Source organism: Neomonachus schauinslandi, chromosome 2, assembly GCF_002201575.2.
Source record: "Neomonachus schauinslandi chromosome 2, ASM220157v2, whole genome shotgun sequence".
In the NCBI taxonomy this organism is placed as follows: domain Eukaryota; kingdom Metazoa; phylum Chordata; class Mammalia; order Carnivora; family Phocidae; genus Neomonachus; species Neomonachus schauinslandi.
In genome coordinates this window covers 101,257,736-101,285,530 of record NC_058404.1, presented here as the reverse complement: position 1 = coordinate 101,285,530, position 27,795 = coordinate 101,257,736, and the positions used below count along the sequence as shown (strand labels likewise).

The window sequence follows — 27,795 nt, the reverse complement described above, 5'->3', positions numbered from 1 at the left end:
TTTTCTCTGATTTAAAAAATCATTGGTTTTCTTTCTCTTTAAATGACTGTAGCCTGTAGGAAGTAGCTTGGGAATGAGCTTTTAGCCTGGTAAAGATGGATATTCTTCAAAATATTCATAAATATGGGCTTTCTCTTTCCAGAACATGTTTATATGTTTAATAACAAAGAGTACAAAACAGTGAAAAAGGAAACAGAAAAAAGGAAGTATTTTTTTCTTTCTTTTTTTTTTTTTGCGAGAGAGCACTTGCATGCGAAAATTGGGTGAGGGGAGCGGGAGGAGGGGCAGAGGGAGAAGGAGAGAGAGAATCTTAAGCAGGCTCCATGCCTAGCATGGAGCCCGTGTGGGGCTCAACTCACAACCCTGATATCATGACCTGAGCCTAAATCAAGAAGCAAAAGCTTAACTGACTGAGCCACCCAGGCACCCCAGGCCTGGGTGTAATTAAATGAACTTTTACTGATAAATTTTTACTGAGATTAAGGTGATTGTAAAGGAAACTTACAGTGAGATTCTTTTGCATTTTTTTCTCCCAACAGCTACCATTTTATCCTGTGGATGGATTATTTATCTCACATATTACAATTCTCGAAATGTTGGTCTTATTTTAACACTGGTTCTTAATAGATTATACAAACATGGCTATATCCATATTGGTAAGTTTGAGTAACATTGAATGTTTTTCTTCTGCATAATCTTGAGATATATATTACAAATTTATATTTTATTAGTGGTAGTAGCTTTAGAAATTTACCTTTGTTTCATGAACGTTAACCTAACTGAAATTTCTCTCATGCAGCACTCTATGACTCTATTACTTGGTTAAGTTCTTTACCTCATTCTTATTTCTTAAAGTGTTTCTATAGTAACTTTTGGATTTTTTTTTTTCTTATAAAAGATGCTCATTAAAACAATTTAAAAAATATAGGCACATACAAAATATGGAAATAAAAATTTCTTAGGATTCTACTATCCAAAGAAAGTTTCTAACGCACGGTGAGGTTTTTGCTGGGTTTTTTTTTTTTCAGTAACCCATACTTAAAAAATCTATAATTTGGAATCATTTTGTGCATTTCATTTTGTGACTTGCATTGTTAATTTAAGTTTCCAACTACTCATAAGTGGGAAGTTTGCAGATATGAGGGTCTATTTGGAACCAGTATGCTTCGGAAAACCCTCAATCAGTGGGAAAAGGGGTGAGAGGTCACTGTCTAGAACCATTCCAGCCTTCCTTAGAGTACTTCTTAGAGGACATAAATAAAATTTCCGTGAAACATAAGTCATCTTCCACTAATTTGAGGCAATGACTGGTTCCTGGAGTCAAAGAAATTAATGGAGAAAGTTGGTGAATTAGTCACTGCTTTGGGGTTTATTTAAAGTTGTGCATAATTAAGGGAATTATTCATATGAAACAGCTATTCAGTGTCTTCATATGGTTATTTAGTAGCTCAGTTCATAGTGATGGTACTTACTGTACTTTTGTTTGTTTGTTTTTTTAAAGATTTTATTTATTTATTTGACAGAGAGATAGCGAGAGCAGGAACACAAGCAGGGGGAGTGGGAGAGGGAAAAGCAGGCTTCCTGTCGAGCAGGGAGCCCGATGTGGGACTCGATCCCAGGACCCTTGGATCATGACCTAAGCCGAAGGCAGACGCTTAATGACTGAGCCACCCAGGTGCCCTGTACTTTTTGTTATATTTGAGGAAAGAGCAATAGAAAATTAGTAAGGCTGGAAGGGTATCAAGAGGGAGTCAGGAGAGAACATTTAATTATTGAATAAACTGAATGCTAAGATTATTTTAAGCTTTAAGTGCTCACTCTGGATCAAAACAATTCCATTAATCACTTTTTTTTTCCCCCCTACAACAGGGTCCTTCTCTTTCTCTGTTCTTTCTGGAAAAGTCATGGTTCGTGAAATTTATTACATTACAGAAGACATGTCTATTAGGTAAAAAAACAAACAAACAAACAAAAAACTCATTTTAAACAAACTTGAAATATTGTAAAAATTTTTTTCTGATGATATTTAATATTTGCTTTTTAAAATCCATAAATCAAAAATAATTTTTTTTGTAAATAATATCTGGTGAATTGATGTTTAAAAATATTTTTATCAGATTAATTTAGCTAAGGTTTAGACTGGCACGAAGTTTATCAAATAGCAGCTTAAAGAAACGAATAATCTCATTTCATTCCTAGATGAACACTTGAGCCTTAAATTACCTGACCACTTTTCTTGTAGAATTCATGGTGGTCATTTGTTACATAAAACAAGGATCAGGGTTGCTGATAACTCATCCACTAGCTCCTTATTATAGGTAATAAGTTTTAAGAATTGTTTAGTATCTGTTAGCTACTTTAATTTTACAGTAAGGAGGAAACACAAATCTGAATATAATAAGAAATGACAACTATTATGTTTGCTATGTTCTTTCTTCTGTAGGCCTTGAAAGAAAATTTTACTCTATTTTTGTGATTATCTTAACATTTGTTACTTAGAACTTGAAAGTTTTAAATTAGTTGAGAGGTGGTAGGATTTGGCAATACTCATACCTCACTTAAAATAGTAGAGGCAATTTCTTTGTGAGTCAAATTATTTTGAAAAGAAAAGTAAAAAGTAAAGGTTGAGAGGCTGTAAGTTCATTCTTTTGAGGCATGAGGTTATATATGACTACAGAGAAGAAGGGGTATCTTTAAAAGTTTCTGTTAGCATCCTAATGTCCCCCTTTCAAGATTTGGCTTTTTGTTTATATAGTTTTTATACCATTTAAAAATTATCATTTATAAAAGAAAAAAAGTTTTTCTGTTAGCACTTCATTTTCCTATTACTTATGATCTGGTATTAAATTTTACCTAAATAGAATAATCTAATTTAGAGCTGCATAAATTTTCTTTTCCTTTTTTAACTAGAGATTATGAAGCATTTATGTATACCAGTGATCTGTTGAGAATTTTCTGTATTTTCATATTCATTATCAATTGCCTGCTTTTTATAATAATTAAATGAGTAAATTGTTACTGAAGTTTTCATTTTTTGTAATTTATCTTGCATAGAATTCAAGATGGATTTATAATTTTTCGGTGGTGGAAAATGTATAATCCAAAACAGAAACAACATGGTGAGTCTTCATGTTTTTATGTATTTGAAGTCTTTAGTTATATGATCAGTGTTTTCATTTATGGACATTAAAACGTTTCACATTTTATAATAGATAAAAATATTTTTTAAAACTTTGGCACTTATAAACTCTGATTTTATCACCAGTTGGCTGAAAATTCTTCAGCAGCTTTCCTTTTGCCTGGTTAAATTTATTTACTTAAGCATATTATTTATTCAGGGTTATCCTCAGTATGACTCTTACTCCCATAGCCTTACCTCCTATTACATCTGTGGACCTAACCCATTCTGTGGTTAAAATGGACTTCCTAGTAGTCTTTAATCATTTCTACTAAGACACTTTTCTTATTTTTCAGCTTCTGTGCCTTTTTCATAGTCCTACCTGACACTGCTACTAATTCTCATTTATCTACTATGCTAAGGATGAACAGGAAAGAGGAAATGAAGGCTCTAGACTCTTCCAGCTCTGCTTTTATCATCAGTATTTTATCACCTCAGAATTTTCTCCCAAGGTCTTCATTGCACAACTCTATAGGTGCTCCTGTGCCCCTAACCCTCCTACCCGACATTAATCATACCAGTGACTTCAAGGAATGTAGACCTTGACTTTACTGCCTAGAATAGTGGTTCTCAAACTTTTCAATCTCAGTAACTGTACATTCTTCTAAATTACTGGGGACCCCAAAGAGCTTTTATTTATGTAATTTATATTGATATGTGCTGCATTCAAAATTCAGCCTGGGGGCGCCTGGGTGGCTCAGTCGGTTCGGCGTCTGACTCCTGATTTCAGCTCAGGTCATGATCTTAGGGTCCTGAGACTGAGCCTGTGTTGGGTTCTGTGCTGAGTGTGGAGCCTGCCTGGGATTCTCTCTCTCCCTCTCCCTTTGCCCCTCCCCCTGCTCACACTCACATACTCTCTCTCTAAAATAAATAAATAAAATCTTAAAAAAAAATTAATCCTAATAACTATAGAAATATTTTTTATTTCATTAAAAATATCTATAATAAACCCATATATATTAAAATAAATACCATATTTTATGAAAAATAACTTTTCTAAAGCAAAAAGAAAACCAGATAGTGAGAAGAGTGGCATTGTTCTGTATTTTGCAAATCTTTTTAATGTCTGGCTTAATAGAAGATAATTGGATTCTCACTTCTGCTTCTTTGTTCAGTCTGTTAAAGTGCCATGTATCATACATACAGCCTTTAAAAAAAACTCCATTGTCCACTAATGGGAGAATGATTGAGAAAAAGTTTAACATCTTCAAATTGTAACACTGTTAAAATAGTTTTGGCCTTTTGGTCCCTGGAACAGATCTTGGGATCCCTACAAAGGTCCCCAGACCATACTTTGGTAACTACTGCTCTAGAAGATTTTAGATGGGGCCTTGGAGAGTAGTGTCAGAAGATGATGAGACCCTTCCACCTTTTCTTAGCTATTAGGACTACGTGTGTTTCTGGCACCCCACATTAAAATTCTGAAATGGTGGTTAGGGTCTGTAGAACTTTGGAACTTTCCAGTTAATTTTTTTTTTTTTTTGGTGGGTACACTTAGGAATCTTGCTATCATTTTTAACTTTGTTTCTATGGTAAAATAGATTTAAAGTTCCAAAAGTTGTTAAACTTACCACAAGACTGAGCTAGCCTAAATTACTTTTGAATTCACTATTCATTATTATTTAGTTTTTTTTAACTGTCATTTCCTTGCATTTCCCACATAGCTTTTTCCCCTTTAACATAATACATCGTGTACTTTTCCTTGAAAAGACTGGCATAAATTGATGACAATTTGGCATCTATAGAATTAATGAAATCAGAATGACTAGAAAGAATGGGCGGATTTCATGTCTGGAAAAAGTATTCTAAAAATTAAGAGTTTATTAAATAATTTTGAGCAGAGGTTAAGTGATTTCATATGATAAAAGTTCTGTTGGTAGTTTGGAATAGACTTTTCTCAGTCTGTCTTCTGTGATTCAGAATGGCTGTGTGTTATTAAGTCTCTACTCTATGGTTTTAGAAAATCGGTTGTTCACACTGCCTTTTTACCTCTTTTTTTTAAGCAATTGCTTTAAGCATTTTCACAGGAAAAAGTGTTCTTTAGATAGTCAATATGTTAGTGCACTGGAAATCTTTTAAGTTTTGACTTTTATCAAATATGAATATATTCAAAATTTTGAATCACTTTCCTACACTATTCACATTAAATTATTTTTGATATTTTATTTGACTGTATGCCTTAAAGGTGGAATTTTTTTTTTTTTTTTAAAGATTTTATTTGTTTATTTGAGAGAGAGAGAATGAGAGAGAACACATGAGAGGGGATAGAGTCGGAGGGCAAAGCAGACTCCCTGCCGAGCAGGGAGCCCGATTCGGGACTCGATCCAGGGACTCCAGGATCATGACCTGAGCCGAAGGCAGTCGCTTAACCAACTGAGCCACCCAGGCGCCCCTAAAAGTGGAATTTAAGTAAAGATATTTTACTTGTACTTCAGAGATGGCTGGCACTCATTCCTAAGAGCCAAGTTCTTTTGAGTTCAGTCCCAGCTTTTGACACATTCACTTAACTTTGAGCAGGCCCAGTATTTCTGCCTCTAATTTGGTTTGTAAAGTCTATCTAGTTTGTCCCTTAGAGATAGATTTACTTTAGGACCATGTTTTTGCTGCATGTCATGCTTCTGTTAATCTTGCAATGATGTGCTCTTTTGATTTAATCTCAGTTTAGTTTTTTTTCCCCCCATGTTTAGTTATCATAAGCTTTATTGTTAATGAGATTTCAGCAGAACTGAAACAAAAATTCTCCTTGTTTATATTTTTAAAAATGCCTTTTTGTATATTTATATTAGGAATTTTATTGTATTTTTTTTTTCAGTGTTTTAAGATGTTCTTCTGAACCAATGAAACTAGGGATATGAGTTGAGAAGGCCCATTTGACCTAACATCCCCCCCCCCCCACCCCATGCTCTTTACCCCAGGATTCCAAGGACTTACACAATTAGGAAACAACTGATTTTTCTCAAAATCCCTTATCAATTTGGAAACCACTGAGGATCTCAAAAATCATCGATTTGCAGATGGAAAAACAGAAATTCCTGTTATTAATAAATGGTAAAGCCAGAATGAAAACCTAGGTTTGCTAACTTCCAGTCTAGTGTTCCTTGTATTATAAAACAGGCTTGTCAAATGTGGCCAAGTAGGTTCTTGAAAATTCTTATATATAAACACTGGTGGCAGCTTATGAGAGGAATGAATATGATAATTTGTAGTATCCAGAGACAACTGCAAGTTTTAAGGCTAAGCCTAATGAGGTTGCCCACTTTAGAATTTTCTTAGACATGCGGAATACCATCTTAAATTGTTTGTAGCTTTTTTTTTTGAAGAAAATAATTACTTCATTTTATCTCCTTAAAGTGGATTGCTTTTCACCAAAATACATAGATGAGATCAAGAGTAACTGACCCAAGGGCACCTGGGTGGCTCAGTTGTTAAGCGTCTGCCTTTGGCTCAGGTCATGATCCCAGGGTCCTGGGATCAAGCCCCACATTGAGCTCCCTGCTCCGCGGGAAGCCTACTTCTCCCTCTCCTGCTCCCCCTGCTTGTGTTCCCTCTCTCGCTGTGTCTCTCTCTATCAAATAAATAAATAAAATCTTTAAAAAAAAAAAGTTGGTAGACTTTATTAGTTATCACATTTGCAATTCTAATTATTTGCTCATAGTTTTCCCTACATTTCAACATTTAAATCTATGTGTTCATCAAGAAGAGCACAGCTTTGCTGAGGTTCAAAGAAGTTTCTCTCTCATGTGCTTTTAAAAGAAATTCTCAGGGCACCTGGGTGGCTCAGCTGTTAAGCGTCCACCTTCGGCTCAGGTCATGATCCCAGAGTCCTGGGAACGAGCCCCGCATAGGGCTCCCTGCTCTGTGGGAAGCCTGCTTCTCCCTCTCCCATCCCCCCTGCTTGTGTTCCCTCTCTCACTGTGTCTCTCTCAAATAAATAAAATCTTAAAAAAAAAAAAAAATTCTCTGTTACAGAGGATGCCATTCTTAAGGTGCTCAGTCACACCTTTCCAAAATAAAGACACAATGCCAAATAGCAATGCAGGAATAAGTGGTTTGATCTAAATATGTTATTAGTTTAGCATGATTCAGAGATAGAATATAGTACATAGAAGAATGGGTAGGCTGCAAACTGAGCTTTTGGTAAAAAGTTGAACAATATTATGGAATATATATTAAAATAGTGAATTACATTCACTAATGAGACCTTAGAGTCTAGATAGGATTTCTTACTGATTAAGGTCAGATCCAGATCATCTACTTTCACAGTTAACTGAGCAAGAAGTGGAGATGGTTGACATTTCTTGTTGGAAAATTTGGAAACCTAATTGGAGCGTGTGCCTGAATAGATAATGGCCACTAGCGATCCGAAGAGATAGGCTAAGTTCTGTCTGGGTAAGGCTAAGATTTTTATGAGAAAACTTTAAAACTATTTTATTAGGAGAGAAAAGGAGTGTTCAGGTGCTCAAATTCTGTGCCATTGAGCTTGGTTGGGATAATTTAATCCAGGAGTAGATTTAGAGTTGTCAGTTCAGTTTAATCTTTAAAAAAAAAAAAAAAGGAATAACATCTAATTTGTTTAACAGAATTTGTTGTAAAATATTCCCTAGGTCATGAAATCAGTGATCTGCTGTAGATGATTGTTGGTCAAAGACTAATTAATGAGGATAACCATTAAAAACCTTTATTTTGGTTTTTAGGATAGTTGATTTTAAGCCATTCTTTTGGAAAATAAGTAGCAGAACCAATTACCTCTTAATATGTGATGATACAGTGTTTAAATGAATACTAATCTAAATAACTAGGCATGCATCTTTCTTATCTAGAGAAGTTCTTACATTGCTAAGAAGTGAAAGGATGATGGTAAAGTATGTCCCTTTTTGTTATTTTGTCATTTAGAAGTTTTAGCCTAATATAATCTAGTACTTTAAATTTGTAGCATCTAAATCTTGTTTGTTAAATACAGGAAATAAAAATCCCTTAACAATTTAAAGGTCAGTAGACTATTTTGTCTTTGTACTAAGTATTGATTCCAAGTATCACAAGGCCTTGGCAGCACTTGGCATTTTAGCTTTTTTTTACTACAAATAGCATGTATCCCAATTACATAATTAAATAAGTGCCTTTTTCCTAATTTCCCTTTGGAAAACAAGAAGTTTCAATTAGCTCTTTTGCTCAGGAGACTTAAGCAGTTCTACAACATTCATTTACCTTTTTTTCCTCCATAAATTAACTACTTATTAAGTGAAGAGCCTTTTATATTTATAATTTTTACCTACCTGTGTATTTATTAACAAATATTTTTGGGGGGTCCATTAGGTAAATATTAGATGAAAAGAAAAGATTTCTGCCTTCAGTGATAGAACAGTGTCAGTGTAGAGATGAGATTTAAAAGAGTCATCTGTGGCGCCTGGGTGGCTCAGTGGGTTAAGTGTCCGTGAAGTATCCAACTCTTGATTTCAGCTCAGGTCTCCCATCTCAAGGTCGTGAATTCAAACCCCATATTGGGCTCCATGCTGGGCATGGAGACTACTTAAAAAAAAAAGAGTCAACTGATTATGCCTTTCTTAAATTATATATAAATTAAATTTTTTGCTTTAACTTTCAGTGTCATCAGAATGAATGAAACTTAAAAACTGCTTTTAAAATTCCCAGGAGAAATAAATGTCATTGAGAGATCTCATGTTCCTAGAATTTAACAGTTTTAAATATTGCATTTAAGCTTTGAATATTGATCAGTTTTTCATGAAATTACGAAGAAATAACTGGATTCTTGATACATTTCTGTTTTCAGGGATTAATAACACTTTTTTTTGAAACCATCATTGCATTTATTAATATAATTGATAAGTAATTTTGTGGTTAAGACCTAGTATTTAGAACCTTGGATTCTCTCTACTACTTTCTAGTTGTGTAATCTTGGGCTTCAACTGCCAGGGTTGCTGTGATGATTACATGAGATTAGCTGAATAGAGTGTCTAGAAGAGTCCCTGGAACAGAGCATATGTTCAGTAGAGATGAGCTGCTTTTATTATTATTAACATTGTATCATATTATGAAATGAAAGATTATTTTATTTTATTTTTTATTTTTATTTTTTTTAAAGATTTTATTTATTTGACAGAGAGAGACACAGAGAGAGCAGGAACACAAGCAGGGGGAGTGGAAGGGGGAGAAGCAGGCTTCCCCCGATGCGGGGCTTGATCCCAGGACCCTGGGATCATGACCTGAGCCGAAGGCAGCCGCTTAACGACTGAGCCACCCAGGTGCCCCACTGAAAGATTGTTTTTTAAAAAAAACTTATAAATTGAAAGTGAATGCATAATTTATATGACTAGTAAGAGTTTGACCTGCAGAAACAAGGAAACTAGTATTTATTTTGTATGACAATCCTACAGGTAGGTAGAGATATTCTCATTTTATTTATTTAAACAATTTTTTAAAAAGATTTTATTTATTTGTCAGAGAGAGAGAGAGACAGAGTGTGCACAAGCAGAGGAAGCAACAGGGAGAGGGAGAAGTAGGCTCCCCACTGAGCAGAGAGCCCCACTTGGGCTTAACCAACTGAGCCACCCAGGTGTCCCATATTCTTATTTTATAGATGGGAAAAATGAGGCTCACAGTGGTTAAGGTACTTGCCTTAGGTCACATTAGTAAAAATGATGTCACATGGATCTAGTCTTAACAGTCTTTCTACTGTTTATTTACTACTTTCTCCAGTTTCTGGAGAATCCAATGCAGGAGTCCCCAACTTTTTTTTTAATTAAAGAAGCTGTGTGTGCATGTATGTGTGTGTGTGTACATGCACATTCCTTGGAAGAGGAGATACATGTCTTTGGAAAAGATGTCTATCTTTCGGGAATGTGCTCATCTGTCAGCAGAGATATTTATTTATGAGGTTACCTTTCCAAATCAACAGGCACAATGTGTGTGGGGTGCCTCTGTATGTGGCGCTGTATGGATTTACTGTGTGAGGGTGAGATAGTAAGTGTGCCAGTACTTCACATCTTTGTGTGTATGTTAGGATGGGGTAGGGGGCTGTAAAGTGTATCGCTATATAGAATATTCCTGGGGATCACAGAAAGCTGAGATTATTGACAGAAAAGATCCTGGACAAAGGCCCTGAAGAGAATACAGCCATGTAAGCCGGGTGTGGAGTTCTGATTTATTGTTTAATCACATAGCTTGCTGGCTGGAATAGTAGTTTTAATGCAGGTGAAACAAATAGAACCAGCAGAACAAATTAAAAAATGCTTTGTGAATTCAGCTAAATCTTTCTCTTTTAAAATACGAAATCAATAGGTGCTTTTAAAATGCTTGTGGATTTGCTATTACTTTTCTAAAGTGATTTTTGGAAGGAAAAGAGTGGTCTAGGCATTTTGTTCAATCTTATTTATTTTTGTTTTGTTTTTCATTTTTTAATTTGAATTCAATTAATTTACATATGGAGTGTTACTAGTTTCAGAGGTGTAGAGTTCAGTGGTTCACCAGTCTTATGTAACACCCAGTGCTCATACATTATGTGCCCTCCTTAATGTGCATGTTCAATCTTATTTTAAAAAACCCACTTATTATTTCTATTTAAAGATTTAACATATTTATTGAGCACCTCGTATGTACCAGGCATTGTTTTAAGGAATTAATAGTAAACACAACAGGAAAAATGCTTCTCTAATGGAGTTTGCAATCTAGTGGGGGGAGGCAACAATAAATAAATATTAATGCCAAGAAAGTTGGAAAGATAGGGTAGGTATTGTTGAGGGGATCTTCCAGTATTTTAGTATCAAGTATTTAGTGTTTGTCAATGTTGTGAAAATGTTTTCAGAGATTAATACCTTTATCTTTGTGCCTTGGTGTCCTTATTAAGTTAATGTAGCCACATTCAAATCATATCAGTTATACTGAAAGAAGAGAATCAGTTGTGCATGTCCAGTAAGTTAGTGATGAAATTGAGAGGAATCTTATTTCCATTTTTATACAGTCACTTTTTGTTTTTTCATCACTGCTGATCCAATTAGGGGCTAGTTCAGACTCTTAATTTTCCCTGTTGCTGCTTCTACAGCTCATCCACTGGCTTTTATAACATGGTCCTAATGATCAGGGCATTTGTATTCAGGGACCCTGGTAAACTATTCTGTAAGTAAATTTGAAAACAAATGACCTAAATGAGTTTTGAGGTGAATTTTGATTGAGTAGTTTATGACCTTGAAGAATTGTGTAATAATTCATTCCTACTTGTATAGATCAATGGGGGAATAGAAAAATATACCACTTTGCAGTTACTATGCTTCTACATGTAGGGTTTTCAAAAATTCTAAGATCTGTGTGTGGATATTTTTGTTTTACTTAGGAGTATGATTTGTGGTAAGAGGCTGTTATTCTTTCAAACAAATGAGTCCTTCTATATGCTAAGAATTGTAGGTACCAGGGATACAACATTGGATAAAGCACGTTCCTTCTCTTACAGATCTTGCTTCATTCAAGTTGGGAGGGATTCAGGTAATTAACAAGTAAATATATATATCCTTGAGGAATGAGTGAGGAAAATATGGCATTGAGGAAAATAAAAGCAGATTCAGTAGAATAGGGAGTGCTGGTTTGTGGGGAGGGCTCTGTTTTATATAGGGAAGTCAGTAAAGGTTTTATTGTTTGGGGATAGTTAAACAGAAACATGAAACAAGTAAGGAAATGAGTTGTAAATGTCTGGGGGAAGAACATTTCCTGGTTGTTCCTATCATTACCAAAGTTGAGACCAGTTTTTTGGAGAGATTAGGAGAGAAGAGTATGGATCCTGTAGGATTTTATAGGTCACTTAAAGGACCTTGATATTAATCTGAATGGGAGGGGAAGCCATCATAAAGTTAGGGAACAGAGGAGTAACATGATTTCAGTTAGGTTTTTGTAAGATCTGTAAAGATGTGTAAAGCACCCACATAAGGGGAATAAGAGCAGAAGCATGGAGACTAGTTAGGAGGCTCTTGTATTAAAACAGGTGTTAAGTTGATGGTGACTTGAGCCAGAGTGGTGAGAAGTGGTTGGATTTTGGATATATGTTCAAAGGAAATCTGATAGAATTTGCTGATACTATCTGGGACACGAAAGAGAGCAGTCAATTTTTTTGGCTTGAGTAATTGAAAAGATTGACTTACTAGTGATAAGATGGGGAATACTGTGGATTACGTTTGGTCATGTGAGAAAAGCAGATGTTCGGTTGGAAATGTCAAGTGTGAGATACCTGTTAATGTATCAAATTTCTGGATAGTTGTCCCTGGCATTTTGGGAAGAGGTTGTGGATGATTACTGAGGAAAGGTTTAAACCTAATTAGTGATAGAGTTTGGTGATTTACTTAAAAATGGATGATGATATTTATTACTATCATGTCTTAGAATGCTCCAAATGTATTAAAAAAACAGTGGTTCCTATTCTTTTTATTTTAATTTTAAGAATTTGACCTATAGCAAGAAAAAGGGGCAAAACACTTGATTGTAATAGTTTAGGGGATTGTCTTAGTTTTTAGGCCTGTGATAAATCTGAAGAAATAGGAGGAAACATAGGTCAAGAGCTTATGCCAGAAAAATTAAAGCTCCTAAACATTGTTTTTGTTTGTTTGTTTGTTTGTTTGTTTTTAAGGATTAGGCTTATCTTTTTCTTTTCTTAATTATCTTAGGAAGTGGTGAGGAAAAAAACCTAGATTGGAGTAGAACTAAAAGTATTACTGTATAAAAAATGAATGTTGATTCATTTTCCAAGGTTTATTTTTGAAGTATGAGTGACAGTGTTTTTCGTTTGTTCATTTAAACTAAAATTTACATTTATTTAGGGTGTTTGACATTTCTTACGCTTTCTTATTTTCTAGTAAACTAGAGAAGAAATTAATTTTGCTGTAATTTGGTATATTACTAAAGGTGTATACTTCATATTTAAACACAGCTTAAGCTACTGTAATGAAAGTAACAGTTCTCCATAGCCATTTTAAAAAAATAAGCCCTCTAACTGATCATGTCTAATTTTACTTGTCCTTCAATTGAATTTGATAGGGAGAAAAATGAATAAAGGTTAAAAAAAGGCAATCTCAAAAAAAATATGTATAATATAAGAAAAGAACACACTAAAGAAAGCACTATGGTACCTTTTTTCTGACCCTCTTTGGTTGACATGTGATACAGTGTCTTAGATTATTTCCTCAGTAGAAACAAGTGCCCCATCTATCATTTTGTTGTTGGATAATTACTATTGTTACTTATATCTGAGGTAATTATGTCTTTTATTTGAGAAGATTATTGTTTGAAGTCTACAGTTTATAAGATCTTGGTTTTAGTATTGTGTAGTTTTATTTAAAAAAATTTTTTAAGATTTTATTTATTTATTTGTCAAAGAGAGAGTGAGAGTGAGAGAGCACAAGCAGGGGGAGCGGCAGGCAGAGGGAGAAGCAGGCTTGCCTCTGAGCAGGGAGCCCGATGCGGGACTCGATCCCAGGACCCTGGGATCATGACCTGAGCCAAAGGCAGACACTTAACCAACTGAGCCACCCACGCATACCTTAGTATTGTGTAGTTTTAAAAAATAAACTAGTATTTATGAAAAAATTTTTGTTTCTGTGATGCAAAAATTTAAATACTAATGTGATGTTTAAATGCATCATACTTTGAACATTTTGCTATTCATATACTTTATTATAAATTTATTATTAGGATAAAGTTTTACTTTTGGTCTGTAAAGGCCACTTTGCTATTTTTAGCATAAAATCTTTAAATTCTGTCATTATACAGCCAGAATTTAGAAATCCAGGTTGTTTTAGAATGCTAAATTGGAATACTACAGTAACATCAGCTTTTTTCTTTCTTTTGCTCGTGTTTTATATATTTTTAAAATACATTTATAGGGATGGCTGGGTGGCTGAGTCGGTTAAGTGTCTGCCTTTGACTCAGGTCATGATTCCAGCGTCCTGGGATCGAGTCCCGTATTGGGCTTCTTGCTCAGTGGGGAGTCTGCTTCTCCCTCTGCCTACCACTCCCCATGCTCTCTCTCTCTTTGACAAAAAAATAAAATCTTAAAAAAAAAAAGAAAAAGAAACTTAAAAAAATAAAATATGTTTATATATTTTGTATATTTATAAGTTATATATATTATATAAATTATATATTTTTAAGTTTTTGAAATTCTCTTGATCATAGAATTATGTTTTAAAATAGAGTTACTTTAGCTGTGAGAAAAGATTTGACTAAAAACTTTGAAGTTTTTAAAAAAGTTGACTAAAAACTTTTTTTTTTTTTTTGTAATTGGTATCTTTAGATCCAAAGGCAGAAACCAGATTATACATCACAGTCAATGACTTTGAATTTCATGTCTATAATCGTTCGGATCTTTATGGACGTCTTCAAGAATTGTTTGGTTTGGAACCAACAATAATTCCACCCAAGAAAGAGGATGATAAAACACGGGAAAATGGAAGAACAAGAACCCAGTCCAAAATTGAAAGGTTCATAGTCACACTTGAATTTTATTAATCTCTAACATTTAACATTTACTTTTATTAGAATATCGTCGATGCTACTCACCTAAACACAGCCTAGTCTTTCTTTGTAGTTTGACTAAAACTTACATTCACATAAATTATATAATTCCTTTAAAAATTCAAATAATAAAGAATTATATAATGTAAAAAGAAGCAGTCTTGTTCTGCTTACTAGTCCTACTTTCCTCCATATTGATAACTACTGTTATCTATTTTTGTTTTTTCCTTTTGAGTGCATGTACATAAATATATACACATATATACATAGTTAAGATACAAATATATGATTTTGCTTTATTTGTTTCTGGGCTGTCTACATTGTTTCTGTTACATTGCCTTATGTATCTATTTTTTCACCAGTACTTCACTATCTTGATTACTGTAGTTTTACAATAAGTCTTGTAGTCAGGTAGTGTCAGTCCTCTAACTTTGTTGTTTTCCTTCAATGGTTTTTTGGCTATTCTGGGTCTTTTGCTTCTCCATATATACTTTAGAATCAATTTGTCAATATTCACAAAACAACTTGTTGGGATTTCAGTTTGGATTATATTGAATCTATAGATAAGTTAGGAAAAACTTAACATCTTAATCATATTGAATCTTCGTATCAGTGACATGAAATATCTCTCCATTTATTTGATTGCTTGATCTCTTTCATCACAATTTTATAGTTTTCCTTATGTAGATCTTCTATATATATTGTTAAATGTATAAGTATTTCATTTTTATGGTGCTAATGTAAATGGTATTGTGGTTTTAATTTCAAATTTCACTTGTTCATTGCTGGTATTTGGGAAAGTGATTGTTGTTTATTATTAATCTTGAATCCCACAACCTTGTTATAATCACTTATTGGTTCCAGGAGTTTTGTCAGTTCTTCCAGATTGTCTACACAGATGATTGTGTCATCTGCAAACAAAGAAAGTCTTATTTCTTTCTTTCCCACCTTAATCCACTCTAGCCTCAGTAAACAACTTCTTTGTTGTATATGATGTTTCTTCTCAATGGAAGACTCATCTTCTTTGCCTAACTCATTCACCCTTCAGGTCTCCCTGATCCTTCTATGTGTGCCCACAGAATTCTATTTAATTTTTCCTAAGGTAACACTTCTTGCACTAAAATTGCCTATTTTAACTATTCTTACTCCCATTCTAGGGTACAGATTCCCTCAAAACAGAACAGTTGTCATATTCTCAGTATCCCCAATACCTCAGCTCGGTGCCTTGGACATAATATCCATGAAATATTTAATTGGGAATAAATGTCCTCATCATCTACTTAAAAAACTATTAGGTAAACAAGGCTAGTTCAACCTTCAAAAATCAATTAACACGCTAAAAATGAAAAACCAAATGATCATATCAATAGATGCAGAATAAGTATTTGACAAAATCCAACACTCATTCATGATTAAAATCTCACAGTAAACTAGGAATAAAGGAGAACTTCTTTGACTTGATAAAGAATATCTACAGAAACCCTATAGTTAACAATATACTTAATGGTGAAAAACTAGAAGCTTTCTCACTAAGATCAGGTACAAAACAAGGATGTCCCCTTAAACCACTCCTTTTCAACTTTGTACTGGAAGTACTACCTACTGCAATAAGACAAAAGGAAATAAAAGTTATACAGATTGAGGAAGAAGAAAGATGTGACAATTCAGGGAAGAGATGATCATCAATTGGGTTGGTAACAAGGAGAAGGGAGAGAAGTGGATGGATTCTAAATATACTTAGGCAAATGAATCCATAAGACAGTGATAGATTAGGTGTGGAGAATGAGTAAGAAGGATGAGTTAATAATGAATCCAGTTTCTAATTTAATTAGTGGTCATGCTCATGGAACCTCAGAGAAAGAGCAGGTTAGAGGGGAGATAGTGAGGTCAGTTTCAAATTTAGTTTTAAGCACTGAGGGCTACCTTAGTGGAGATGGCCTCAGAAATATGATTTAGGAGTTACTGGGTTATTGAAGAGTTATGCCTTGAGTTCTCATCTGAAATCGTTAGTGAGTTGCTGTGAAATTTTCATATCTTAAATTTTGTGTACTTTGTGTGTGGCCAATTTCTTTTTTTCTTATTCTTGGCCTATCATTTTCATTTTACCGAGAGGAAATTATTCTGTCTCAAAGTGATGGGGATAAGGAAGGGAAAGGATCAGGTGAGTTGTCAAAAGTGCTTAAAACAGTAGAAAATATCAATGTGACTTGTACTTTGGTTATTTGTTATTTTAGTAATTTAGGTTGTCTTATAGAATGTCATATTATAGTGAGTATAATGGTGCATGTAATGACAGCATATCATAATTTATACTTTTGTCATTAAAACTTATTACTCTAAAAACATAATTTTGTTATTATAGCTTGCCAGTCTAAAAATTGATGTATGATAGAGTGCATTCCAAGAGATATTTGAGAGATATTAGTATTCTGTTAGATGTTGTCATTATTTGTTTACTGGAGCAATCATTAGATGTATTTGGAAAGTTACAGCTGGTATTACTGTGTATTATGAAGAAGTCAACTGTGTTCTCAGCTATTTAAGCTTTTCTTATGTATGTCTATTTTTATTTTTATTTTTCTCAGAGTTAAAGTAAAAACAGAATCTCAAGACCCGACATCTTCATGGAGATCACTTATTCCAGTCATAAAGGTCAATGTGAGCACAGTAAGTAAATTCTGCTGCAATTAATGTTTGGTGGGTTAATAATGAAACTCTTATTTTTGCAAATAAAATTTTCACTTAAGAAAGTAATTTTGGGGTTCCAAAGTTCATAAAAGTGTGAAAGAATTATTTCAACGCCAATACCATCTTAGCACACATTTATTAGGTCTTAAGGGCTACTTATTCACAAGTACTTAGATTTCTTTAAACACTGGTCTAAATTGATCAGTGGAGTAATATGGATAGTGTATAGTGCTAAAGTGGAATCATTTAGTTGTTGCTTGAAAATGTTATTAGGTCAACTAAGGAAAAATATATGGTCTGTATATTACAGCATAATTTCTCTTATCTATCTTTTAGGGACGTTTGGCCTTTGGAAATCATTACCAACCTCAAACTCTATGTATCAACTTTGATGATGCTTTCTTAACTTATACTACAAAACCACCTTCTAGTCATCTTGACCAATTCATGCATATTGTGAAAGGGAAGCTTGAAAATGTTCGAGTAATGCTTGTTCCTAGTCCAAGATATGTTGGTCTTCAAAATGATGAGTAAGATAGTCTTATAAATTGTCTTTCTCTGATTGACTTATTTCACTTAGCATAATCCCCTCCAGTTCCATCCATGTCAATGCAAATGGTAGGTATTCATCCTTTCTGATGGCTGAGTAACATTCCATCGTATATATGAACCACATCTTCTTAATCCATTCATCTGTTGAAGGACATCTTGGCTCCTTCCATAGTTTGGCTATTGTGGACAAATGGGAAGAAATCGGAGAGGGAGACAAGCCATGAGAGGCTCTGGACTCCAGGAAGCAAACTGAGGGTTACAGAAGGGAGGGGGTTGGGGGAATGGGGTAACCAGGTGATGGGTATTAAGGAGGGCAAGTGTTGTGATGAGCACTGGGTGTTATATGCAACTAATGAATTATTGTTGAACAGTACATCAAAAACTAATGATGTACTCTATGTTGGGCATATTTCTCTATTAAATCAGTTAACAGTGTAGTCTTTATAATTATAAATGGATATATTACCCATTGATGAACTCTAATTTTAAGTATTCTCCTATAAGATTATTACTATAAATTTTCTACCCTTTTCTCCTCCTCACTATACTTGGGAAACTTATTTTGGGCATAAGCCCTGATGTTTGTAGGTTAGAAAATGTTTGAACTGCATTCAACAAATGCAGTATAGTGGAATACCATTTTGAGTTAATAAAAAGTTGTAAATTGAATCTAAATTACTCTTAGAAAACTGGTGAAGTTTGGATGATACAGTTTTAGAACTGTCCCAGCTTTTATCTTTGTGTGCAGGCAGTATGAAGTTTATGAGGTTATAAGAAGCATGATTATTTCTTCTTAGTTCCAACTTTTGGCTAGCTTGCTTATTAGATTTCTCCATCATTAGGATGATGGAGAGGTTTTCCCTATGTGAATAGCAGGGAGGCTGTGGGTTTACCTCATCTCATTCTTCATAATCACAGACTTTGCTAAGCATCTTGTAGAATGTGGGCTGTGTACACAATTCTATATATTACGGGTAAAAGTTATAATACTGAATAAATCTGGACGTTGTGAAATTTACTAGAGTAAGATAAAAAGGTGTTTTTTATTAATTCTTATAAAAAGATGTAAAATTGTATTTTCACTCTTCAAAGTAAGTGTGGAAATTACATGATGATACTAGACATTAACCTTTGTCATTTAATACATATTTAGAAGAAGATTGTTGAATTTGTATATATTATCTAATGATTGAGAAGTTAATTTTGATATGGAAGGAAGATGTATATGAATGAAAAAGAGAAAAGTTGTTGAATCAAAGCAAGTAAAGATTAATAGTTTGTGGGAAAGTGATTGTAGAGAAACATTCATTCCAGAATTTTTTTCAAGTTGATCAACTAAATATTCTTGCAAATAGATAATATAAAGACAAAGATAATATAAAGTTGTTAAAAATAAAAATGACAGTATTTTTCTTATTTAATGTTTCTGACAGATTAAACTTTATTTTACAGATATAATAAAATATTTCCTGTTAAGTTGTAAAGTATTATTAATATAAAATGGTTGAATTTTAAGTTTAATTTTAAATTTTTGTTGTAAATGCAGAATATGATTATTCCAATGATCATACTTCTTACATTGTATTTAATTAAACTTTGCTTCAAATTGATTTCTCTCATTTAAAACTTAAAATGAAAAATATAAAACAAATTTTCTTTTTCATTTTTTCTTTTTGAAACTAATATTTTGACTAAAAATTTTTCAGTACCAATTTATTTAGTCTAATATAGAATACAACTATGCAAAACTTCATTGTCTATGTAAAAGATGTTTTGTTTTCCCTTTTCAATATGCTACACTTGATTGCTTTTTAGATTTTTTTTCTCTTTTTGTTCTCAACTATTACTACCATAATTAGAATACAGAACATTTTATATTCTGGAGATGTACTTAGTTTGCCGTCCCCCCTCCTTCTTACAGACCGCCAAGATTAATGGGAGAAGGGTTTGTGGTGATGCAGTCAAATGATGTTGACATCTACTACTACATGGATGAACCAGGTATTAGTCTTTGGAAGTGTTTCATAGCTACACTTCTATTCTATGAAATGTTGATATTTAATAATATTTTAAGTCTCCTTGGTAGGATAAAATAGACATCAATAAATCGTAAATGTGGATGGAAGAGTACCTACCTAAAAATTGTCTGTGTCATTTATCAAAAATTGGATATTACTATTTCAGACCAAAGGAACAATATAGGAATCTTTTGTTCAATTCTATTTTCAGAAGTATACCTCAAAAATTGTGATTGCAGGTAACCTGGTGTGAAAACCTTTAGAAAATGTGGTGACAGTTAAGGTAGTTCATGCTAGCTTAAGAAAAAAATCGTTTGAGGCTTGAAGTTTAAGGATTGAAATCCAGCTGGTTAGAGTGCTTCACAGGTGGCTTGAATTTTATGAAAGTAGCTAAACATTGGATTTTTAGCCCTTTTTCTCTACTTCTGGTTTTTTATGCCTTTCATGGGGTTTATGAGGTCAGAGTATTTTCAGGGTAAAACTAGGATGTTACTTGCCTTTTTCACCATATGACATTTGCACTGCTGGTACAAAAGCAATGGTGGGTGAAAGTGTTGGTGCTTTAGCATGAATTAAGGCAGTGGTTCCAAACTATACTAGTCATCACTGTCTTTTTCACTGCCACCCATTTACAGTAAAACAAATGCCAGTATCAGTTTTAAAAACTTTGATTAAGCAGTAAAAATTGTTTTTGTCAAATCTTGACCCTTGAGAAACTTTTTAATATTCAGTGTGAAAAAATGGCAAGTACACATAATATACTTCTGCTACATACCAAAGTATACTGATGTTTGGAGGAAAAGCACTTGTATAGTTGAGTTTCTAGCTGAATTATTTGCTCTTTTCATGGAGCACCAGTTTTAGTTGAAGGAGCAACTCGAGACAGATGATTTTGAGTTTTCATATGAGAATCAGAATTTTGGAAAATTTGGGTCTGCCACTGTGAGTTTAAGGACTTTTCTGATAAGACCACCAGTGATATTAACAAATGTGATTTTAAAAATGTTTAATGATGAAATTTATCAATATTTGGAAAACATATGTTTGTCTCTGAACCAATATTTTACAAATGCATGATGTTACAAAGTTATGCCGTGGGTAAAAGATGTATGTAAAGTGTTAGATCAGTACATTTTAATGTATCAGAGTATGAAAAATTCAGTATAGGGTTTCAGATTCCACATTGCAACTAACTTTTAAGAAACCACCACTTGTTGAATTTTGGCATAGTGTCCGAGAAGAATATCCAAAATTATCTGAAAAAGCTATTAAAATACTCCTCCCTTTTCTGTATAGCTATTTGCTTGAGGCTAGGTTTTCTTCAAATCCTTAAACAACAGATTGAATGCAGAAGCTACTGTATAAGAAAGCAACTGATTTCTGTGCATTGATTTTGTATCCTGTCACATTACTGAATTGCTGGATGAGTTCTAGTAATTTGGGGGTGGAGTCTTTTGGGTTTTCCACATAAAGTATCATGTCATCTGCGAAGAGAGAGAGTTTGACTTCTTCTTTGCCAATTTGAATACCTTTTATTTCTTTTTGTTGTCTGATTGCTGTTGCTAGGACTTCTAATACTATGTTGAACAATAGTGGCAAGAGTGGGCATCCTTGATGTGTTTCTGATCTTAAGGGAAAGGCTCTCAGCTTTAACCCATTGAGGATGATATTCGGTGTGGGTTTTTCATAGATGGATTTTATGAACTTGAGGAATGTTCCCTCTATCCCTATACTCTGAAGAGTTTTAATCAGGAAAGGATGTTGTATTTTGTCAAATGCTTTTTCTGCATCAATTGAGAGGACCATATGGTTCTTCTCCCTCCTCTTAGTAATGTGTTCTATCACATTGATTTGTGAATGTTGAACCACTCTTGCATCCCGGGGATAAATCCCACTTAGTCGTGGTGGATGATCCTTTTACTGTATTGTTGGATCCTATTAGCTAGGATTTTGTTGAGGATTTTGGAATCCATATTCATCAGGGATATCGGTCTGAAATTCTCCTTTTTGATGGGGTCTTTGCCTGGTTTGGGGATTAAGGTAATGCTGGCCTCATAGAATGAGTTTGGAAGTTTTCCTTCTGTCTCTATTTGTTGAAACAGCTTCAGTAGAATAGGTATTATTTCTTCTTTGAATGTTTGGTAGAATTCCCCAGGGAATCCATCAGGCCCTGGACTCTTGTTTTTTGGGAGGTTTTTGATCACTGCTTCAGTCTCGTTACTGGTTATTGGCCTATTCAGAAGCAGCTGTGCAAATTTGCTTATTTTCTATTAAGCCTGACATTAAAGAGATTTGCTGAAATAAAAACAATGCCAACACTTATTTCTAAATGATTTAGTTTTAGAAAATATGGTTATTTTTCATTAAAAAGTATTTTCATTAAAAATGGAATTAAAATTTCATTTAATTTTTTAAAATAATTTTTTCATATCATATTTTCATTAAATTTTATTAAATGAAATGTAATGAGTTCAATTTTATTTAACATTTCATTACATCAACATGCAATGAGTTGTTAAAATAAAATTTTTTAAAATTGCTCAATTTCAATTTTGAATACAGTAAATTATGATTGAGGTAATACCAAAAAATCCCGCTGTGCATCCTTGGTAATTTTTAATAGTGTAAAGGATTACTGAGAGCAAAACATTTTTAGAACTCCTGATCTAGGGAATCTTTAAACAGTAATTTTAAGTAATTGCCTTTCTGTTGTAAATTCTGCAATATAGGACTTGTTCCAGAAGAAACAGAAGAAAATATTGAAGGAGAAATGAACAGTGAGGATTGCAAATTACAAGATTTGCCTCCATGTTGGGGACTGGATATAGTTTGTGGTAAAGGAACAGATTTCAACTATGGGCCATGGGCCGATAGGCAAAGGTACTTGAGTAAATTATATTTCTAGTAAGTCTTTTAATGTACTAAGATAATGATATAAGTTTTATTAAAAAGTAGCTTAATATTTTTATAAGCTATTTTATTATGGCAGAGTAAGATATCGCTAAGCATTTTAATTTAAATTATAAGTTGTTTGTAGAGAAATTGTCATAAACAAGTGCACTCTGAAGGAGGGGCTAATTCCATTAGAAAAATGGTGAATGAGGAGCATATTTATTGGTTTCTTTGTTTTTTCTTTTGTATTCAGTGAGTTTGCCAGGGATTATTGGGCTGTGGAGATTCAGAGACAAAAGGGATGGAGTGGCTGGGTGATAGACATCAGGGAGGGTATGTGCTATGGTGAGCGCTGTGAATTGTGTAAGACTGTTGAATCACAGACCTGTACCTCTGAAACAAATAATACATTATATGTTAAAAAAAAAATAAGAAGATAGCAGGAAGGGAAAAATGAAGGGGGGGAAATTGGAGGGGGAGATGAACCATGAGAGACTATGGACTCTGAGAAACAAACTGAGGATTCTAGAGAGGAGGGGGGGTGAGGGGATGGGTTAGCCTGGTGATGGGTATTAAAGAGGGCACGTACTGAATGGAGCACTGGGTGATATATGCAAACAATGAATCATGGAACACTACATCAAAAACTAATGATGTAATGTATGGTGATTAACATAACATAATACAAAAAAAAAGACATATAGTTCAGTTTTAGTGAGGAAATCTTTTTCTTTCTTTGCCTTTTGATATGCTTGTAGAAAGTCTTTAATTTCTCACAGTATGCCTCAACAGTGTAAATTTGTTCTTACCTATATCTCATTTGACAATAGTATATTAAATACTCAAAGCTTGTTGGGGTGCCTGGGTGGCTCAGTCAGTTAAGCGTTGGACTCTTGGTTTCAGCTCAGGTCATGGGTCGTGAGATCGAGCCCCACATTGGGTTCTGTGCTCAGTGAGGGAGTCTGTGTGAAGATTCTCTCCCTCTGCCCCTCCCCATTCTTGTGCATGTGTGTGTTGCGCATGCCTGGGCACAGACTCTCTCTCTCTCAAATAAGTAAATAAATCTAAAAAAATACTCAAAGCTTGTTGATCTTTGGAAGTATAAAACATTGGAGAAAATTTCGTTTTACTGAAAGGAAATTAGAGTAGGTGCTATTTTGTGACTTAATTTTTTTTTTTTCTATTTCATGTCCAGTTGTTAAATGAGATAACAGTGATAGTACAAACTTAGAATACTGATTATGCTCCCTTATAAATGTAATTTTGTTTAAATAACAAGTTATTCTTTATACCTTTATACCTCCTTATATAGAGATTGTTTATGGAAGTTTTTCTTCCCACCTGATTATCAAGTTCTGAAAGTTTCTGAAATTGCACAGCCTGGGAGACCACGACAGATCCTTGCTTTTGAACTGCGAATGAATATTATTGCAGATGCTACAATTGATTTGCTGTTTACCAAAAACAGGGTAATTATTGAAATAATATAGTAGAAAATAGTGTTTAAAACTTAAACATGATTTTCCAGAGTATTTTTCTGGTAACTAGTTCTATACTTAGATTCATTTCTATGAGCCTCCTATCACTCCCTCCCCACAATAATTGCATATATGTTGCTTTCATTAAGTACCAAAAGTAGGAAAAATTAATAATAAACCTTAATTCTATAGTCTGGTTCATTTTCTTCTTTATATCTGGCCAGATTGTTTTAGTGTATTTTTAGTAAAACTTCGAACTTTTGTTCTTAGGAACTTTTAATACCCATTTCATATCATTGATGATTATATTTTGTCTGTGATAATAACTGAAAAGTAAAGATGGGAGTATGATTAAATAGTGAGAAAATAATTATATGGTTTAATTTTTTTCTTTTGGTAGGAAACAAATGCTGTACATGTAAATGTAGGAGCTGGCTCATATTTAGAAATTAATATTCCAATGACAGTTGAGGAAAATGGTAAGCTGCAATGAGTACTTTCCTATTTTAAACGATTAGTAGGGGAATAATTAATCTATAAATAATAGCTTGTTATCCTATTTAGACTAACATAATGGGGTTTTCTTTTTCAGCTTTCTGTTATATTAACAGTACATATTAATTACATAATTAAATATTTTGTGCACCTGGAGAGAAGGGAAAATTTTTTAAATCAAGTTAGGTCTTATGTTTTCGTTATACCCTATACTTCTTTTTTGTAAGACTGAGCATAATTTGTTTAAAATGTATTTTTCCTATTAGTCTGTTGCTCTGTAAGAGCAGGTGCTGTGTGTTTTTTTTAAACTGATGTAAACTTGGTGCTGAACCCAGTACCCTAGCACATGGTATATGGGCAGTATGTGATAGTATGATTGATAGGCTTTGTTTTAGGTTATGGTGTTAATAGATTTTGTCAGGGAGTAAGCCTGGTACTTTGAAAAATATAACTAAGAAAGCAGAACATTTCATATTTAAAATATTAAATAATACTCTGCTATAGTTTCACCTGAGCTAATCTAAATTCATTATGCATTTGAAATTTGAACTCTGATACAGGTTAATAATGTGATTAAATACATTTTGTTAAATTTATCAAAATATTATATAGCCTTTTTCATTTTCCTTCTTCCTATCCTCTTATTATATTTGTAATTGAGAACAATTAAAATGAAATTCTACTTTATTTATTCAGTTCTTCAGAGTACAGAGAATAGCAACGTACCTGTATTTTTAAGTCACTAACCAACAATGTTACTATGGCTAAGTATAATTAGAGTAATTTTTATATCATTCTTGGCTCTCTTGTTTTGTCACCTTTTTTTGTTGCTGGTATAAGAAAGCAGGTAGCGGGTTGACTATATTCATTAGCTTGTATAAAAAGGTAGCAGTCGGGTCTACCTACTTAGATAATCAGTTGTGAAACAGTGACTGAGAATGGCATAGTGTATCTTTTCCCTATAACTTTGAGGCTCTTTTGATGAAGAGTTAAACCTTACCTTTGCTGGTTGTAAAAGAGTGGTCATACTAAGTCTTGAAGCAGATGCTTGAGATGCTCTAGGACTGGGTGGTTCAGAGTAGTGAGTTGGAAAGAACATCTTTTAGGGTAGCCTTACTTACAGATACAAAGCAGGAGGAAAAAGGCAGTTGGGGGTTGTGTAAAATTGAGAATGATTCAATTAAGGGAGTGGTTCTACCATTTTTAAACTGATATTGCACATAGGAAATATTTGTACACCTTTCTTTTGTACAATTATTGGTGCACTGGGGAGGGAGCCACTGAGGGCTGAGGGAATCAATATCTGGAACATACTAATTATGAATTCATGGGCAGTGCCACAGCACACTGATTGTGGAACTCTGAGTGAGTTACCGGTCTAAGGAAAGCCCGGTCAGGTTCTTGGGAAGGTTAGGTGGCTTTTAAGATGACTGTCTGAGGGGAAAAATAGATTAAGTCATAGACATTAACAAAATATAACTCAAACACATGTAAAACTTTTTTCAGAGATTCAGGTCTTTGAAAAAAAATGCCCAGAGCAGGATACATGTTGAACTAGTCATATACTAATGACCATAGCATTAGTGTTCATAGCAGGGCAGCCCTTCAAGAAAAGAAGTGAAATACTCTGTACTTTTCTGCTTTTGTTCAGAATGGAGCTATGTTATTTGCTGTCATTAATTATATAAGGAATAGCCATTGTTTAGAAAGTATCATTATATAAGGAACAGTTGAAAATGATGAAAACAACTTCCCTTGAGTCAGTGGGAGAAGAAGAGACATAGTAGCCATCTTTAATAGTTGAAAACTGTCATTTAGAGGGTAGACTTACAGTTTTGCGCTGGAAAGCAAAATCAGGAGGACATTCTATGAAGATGGAACTTTATTCCTTTAGAGCTGTCCAAAATGAGAAAGGTCACCTATTAGATAGCAAGCTCCCCATCACTGGGATGTATTTGTATTGTGTCTGATCACCAGTTTTCACGGATTCCTTCTTTGGGTGGTGATGGGAGTTGTTTCCAGTACAAAATTTTTAGTCACACATATATTTTGTAGGTTCTTAATTTTTATGTTTTCAACTTACTAGGTTATACTCCTGCAATTAAAGGACAGCTCTTACATGTTGATGCCACCACCAGCATGCAATACCGGACCCTTTTAGAAGCAGAAATGTTAGCAGTAAGTCTAGAGTATATGATCATATGTATACATACATAAAATCTGAATTTGGTTTTAATTTTTTAATATAAAATTTTAATGACCAGGAAGTCATTAAATAGTTAATCTTCTCATTCAAGAACTACCAGGTGCTCTTGGCCTTATTTGTTGTGAAGAGGAGTAGATTCCCAGGGCTATGGACTCTGGCATCTCTCTTGCTCTGCTTCTGGTTATGGGCAAAGTGAATATAAGGCAGTGCTAGCATGGTTTTTGGTCTTTAAAAATGTGAAAAGTTGTTAGAATATTAATTTTAAATTTTATTTTATGACTAGACTAACTCCTATGTTATAAATGAGATAATTTTTCACTATATGTTTCTGGCCCCATTGGATTCCTTCTCATGGCTTAATAAGTCATTTTGGTTTTTACTTGATGAATGAGGTTAAAAGAAGGAAATCTTACTGATACTGCAGATTACTCCATATTAGAAAAAATATGGAAATGTTTATGATTAAAATTGCAGATTAGGGATTCATTTCATTATCAGGCAGATTATTCCTTATCAGGGAAGACAACAATAACAATAATAACAAAAGCCACTATGTAGAATGGCTGATATTCAGAAAGGATTCTTTTATAAGATGATATCATTAGGTCTTAATTGTCTGAAAACAGCATTTTTTACACACATATATGTAAATTAAGAGGAAAAATATGTAATTACCAAGAATATGTTGAATACTATAAATGTATATTAAACTGGCATATTCAGCATTTTAATGAATTCCTGAGCTATTGCTGATAAATGGTGCTGTACCATAATGCTATT

At 33.7% G+C, this 27,795-nt stretch overlaps 1 protein-coding gene across 1 annotated transcript in view; it reads left to right on the top strand.

Moving 5' to 3' along the window:
• KIAA1109 (KIAA1109 ortholog) overlaps positions 1–27,795 on the top strand; it is a 205,648-nt gene that overhangs the window by 18,246 nt on the left and 159,607 nt on the right. The window contains exons 3-13 of the mRNA XM_044912884.1: positions 540–656; positions 1,870–1,948; positions 3,055–3,119; positions 14,466–14,652; positions 17,272–17,353; positions 17,711–17,904; positions 19,848–19,927; positions 22,674–22,824; positions 24,149–24,305; positions 24,715–24,793; positions 26,896–26,987. Of these exons, the coding sequence (XP_044768819.1) occupies positions 540–656; positions 1,870–1,948; positions 3,055–3,119; positions 14,466–14,652; positions 17,272–17,353; positions 17,711–17,904; positions 19,848–19,927; positions 22,674–22,824; positions 24,149–24,305; positions 24,715–24,793; positions 26,896–26,987 (1,283 nt within the window). The remainder of the gene's footprint in view (positions 1–539; positions 657–1,869; positions 1,949–3,054; positions 3,120–14,465; positions 14,653–17,271; positions 17,354–17,710; positions 17,905–19,847; positions 19,928–22,673; positions 22,825–24,148; positions 24,306–24,714; positions 24,794–26,895; positions 26,988–27,795) is intronic.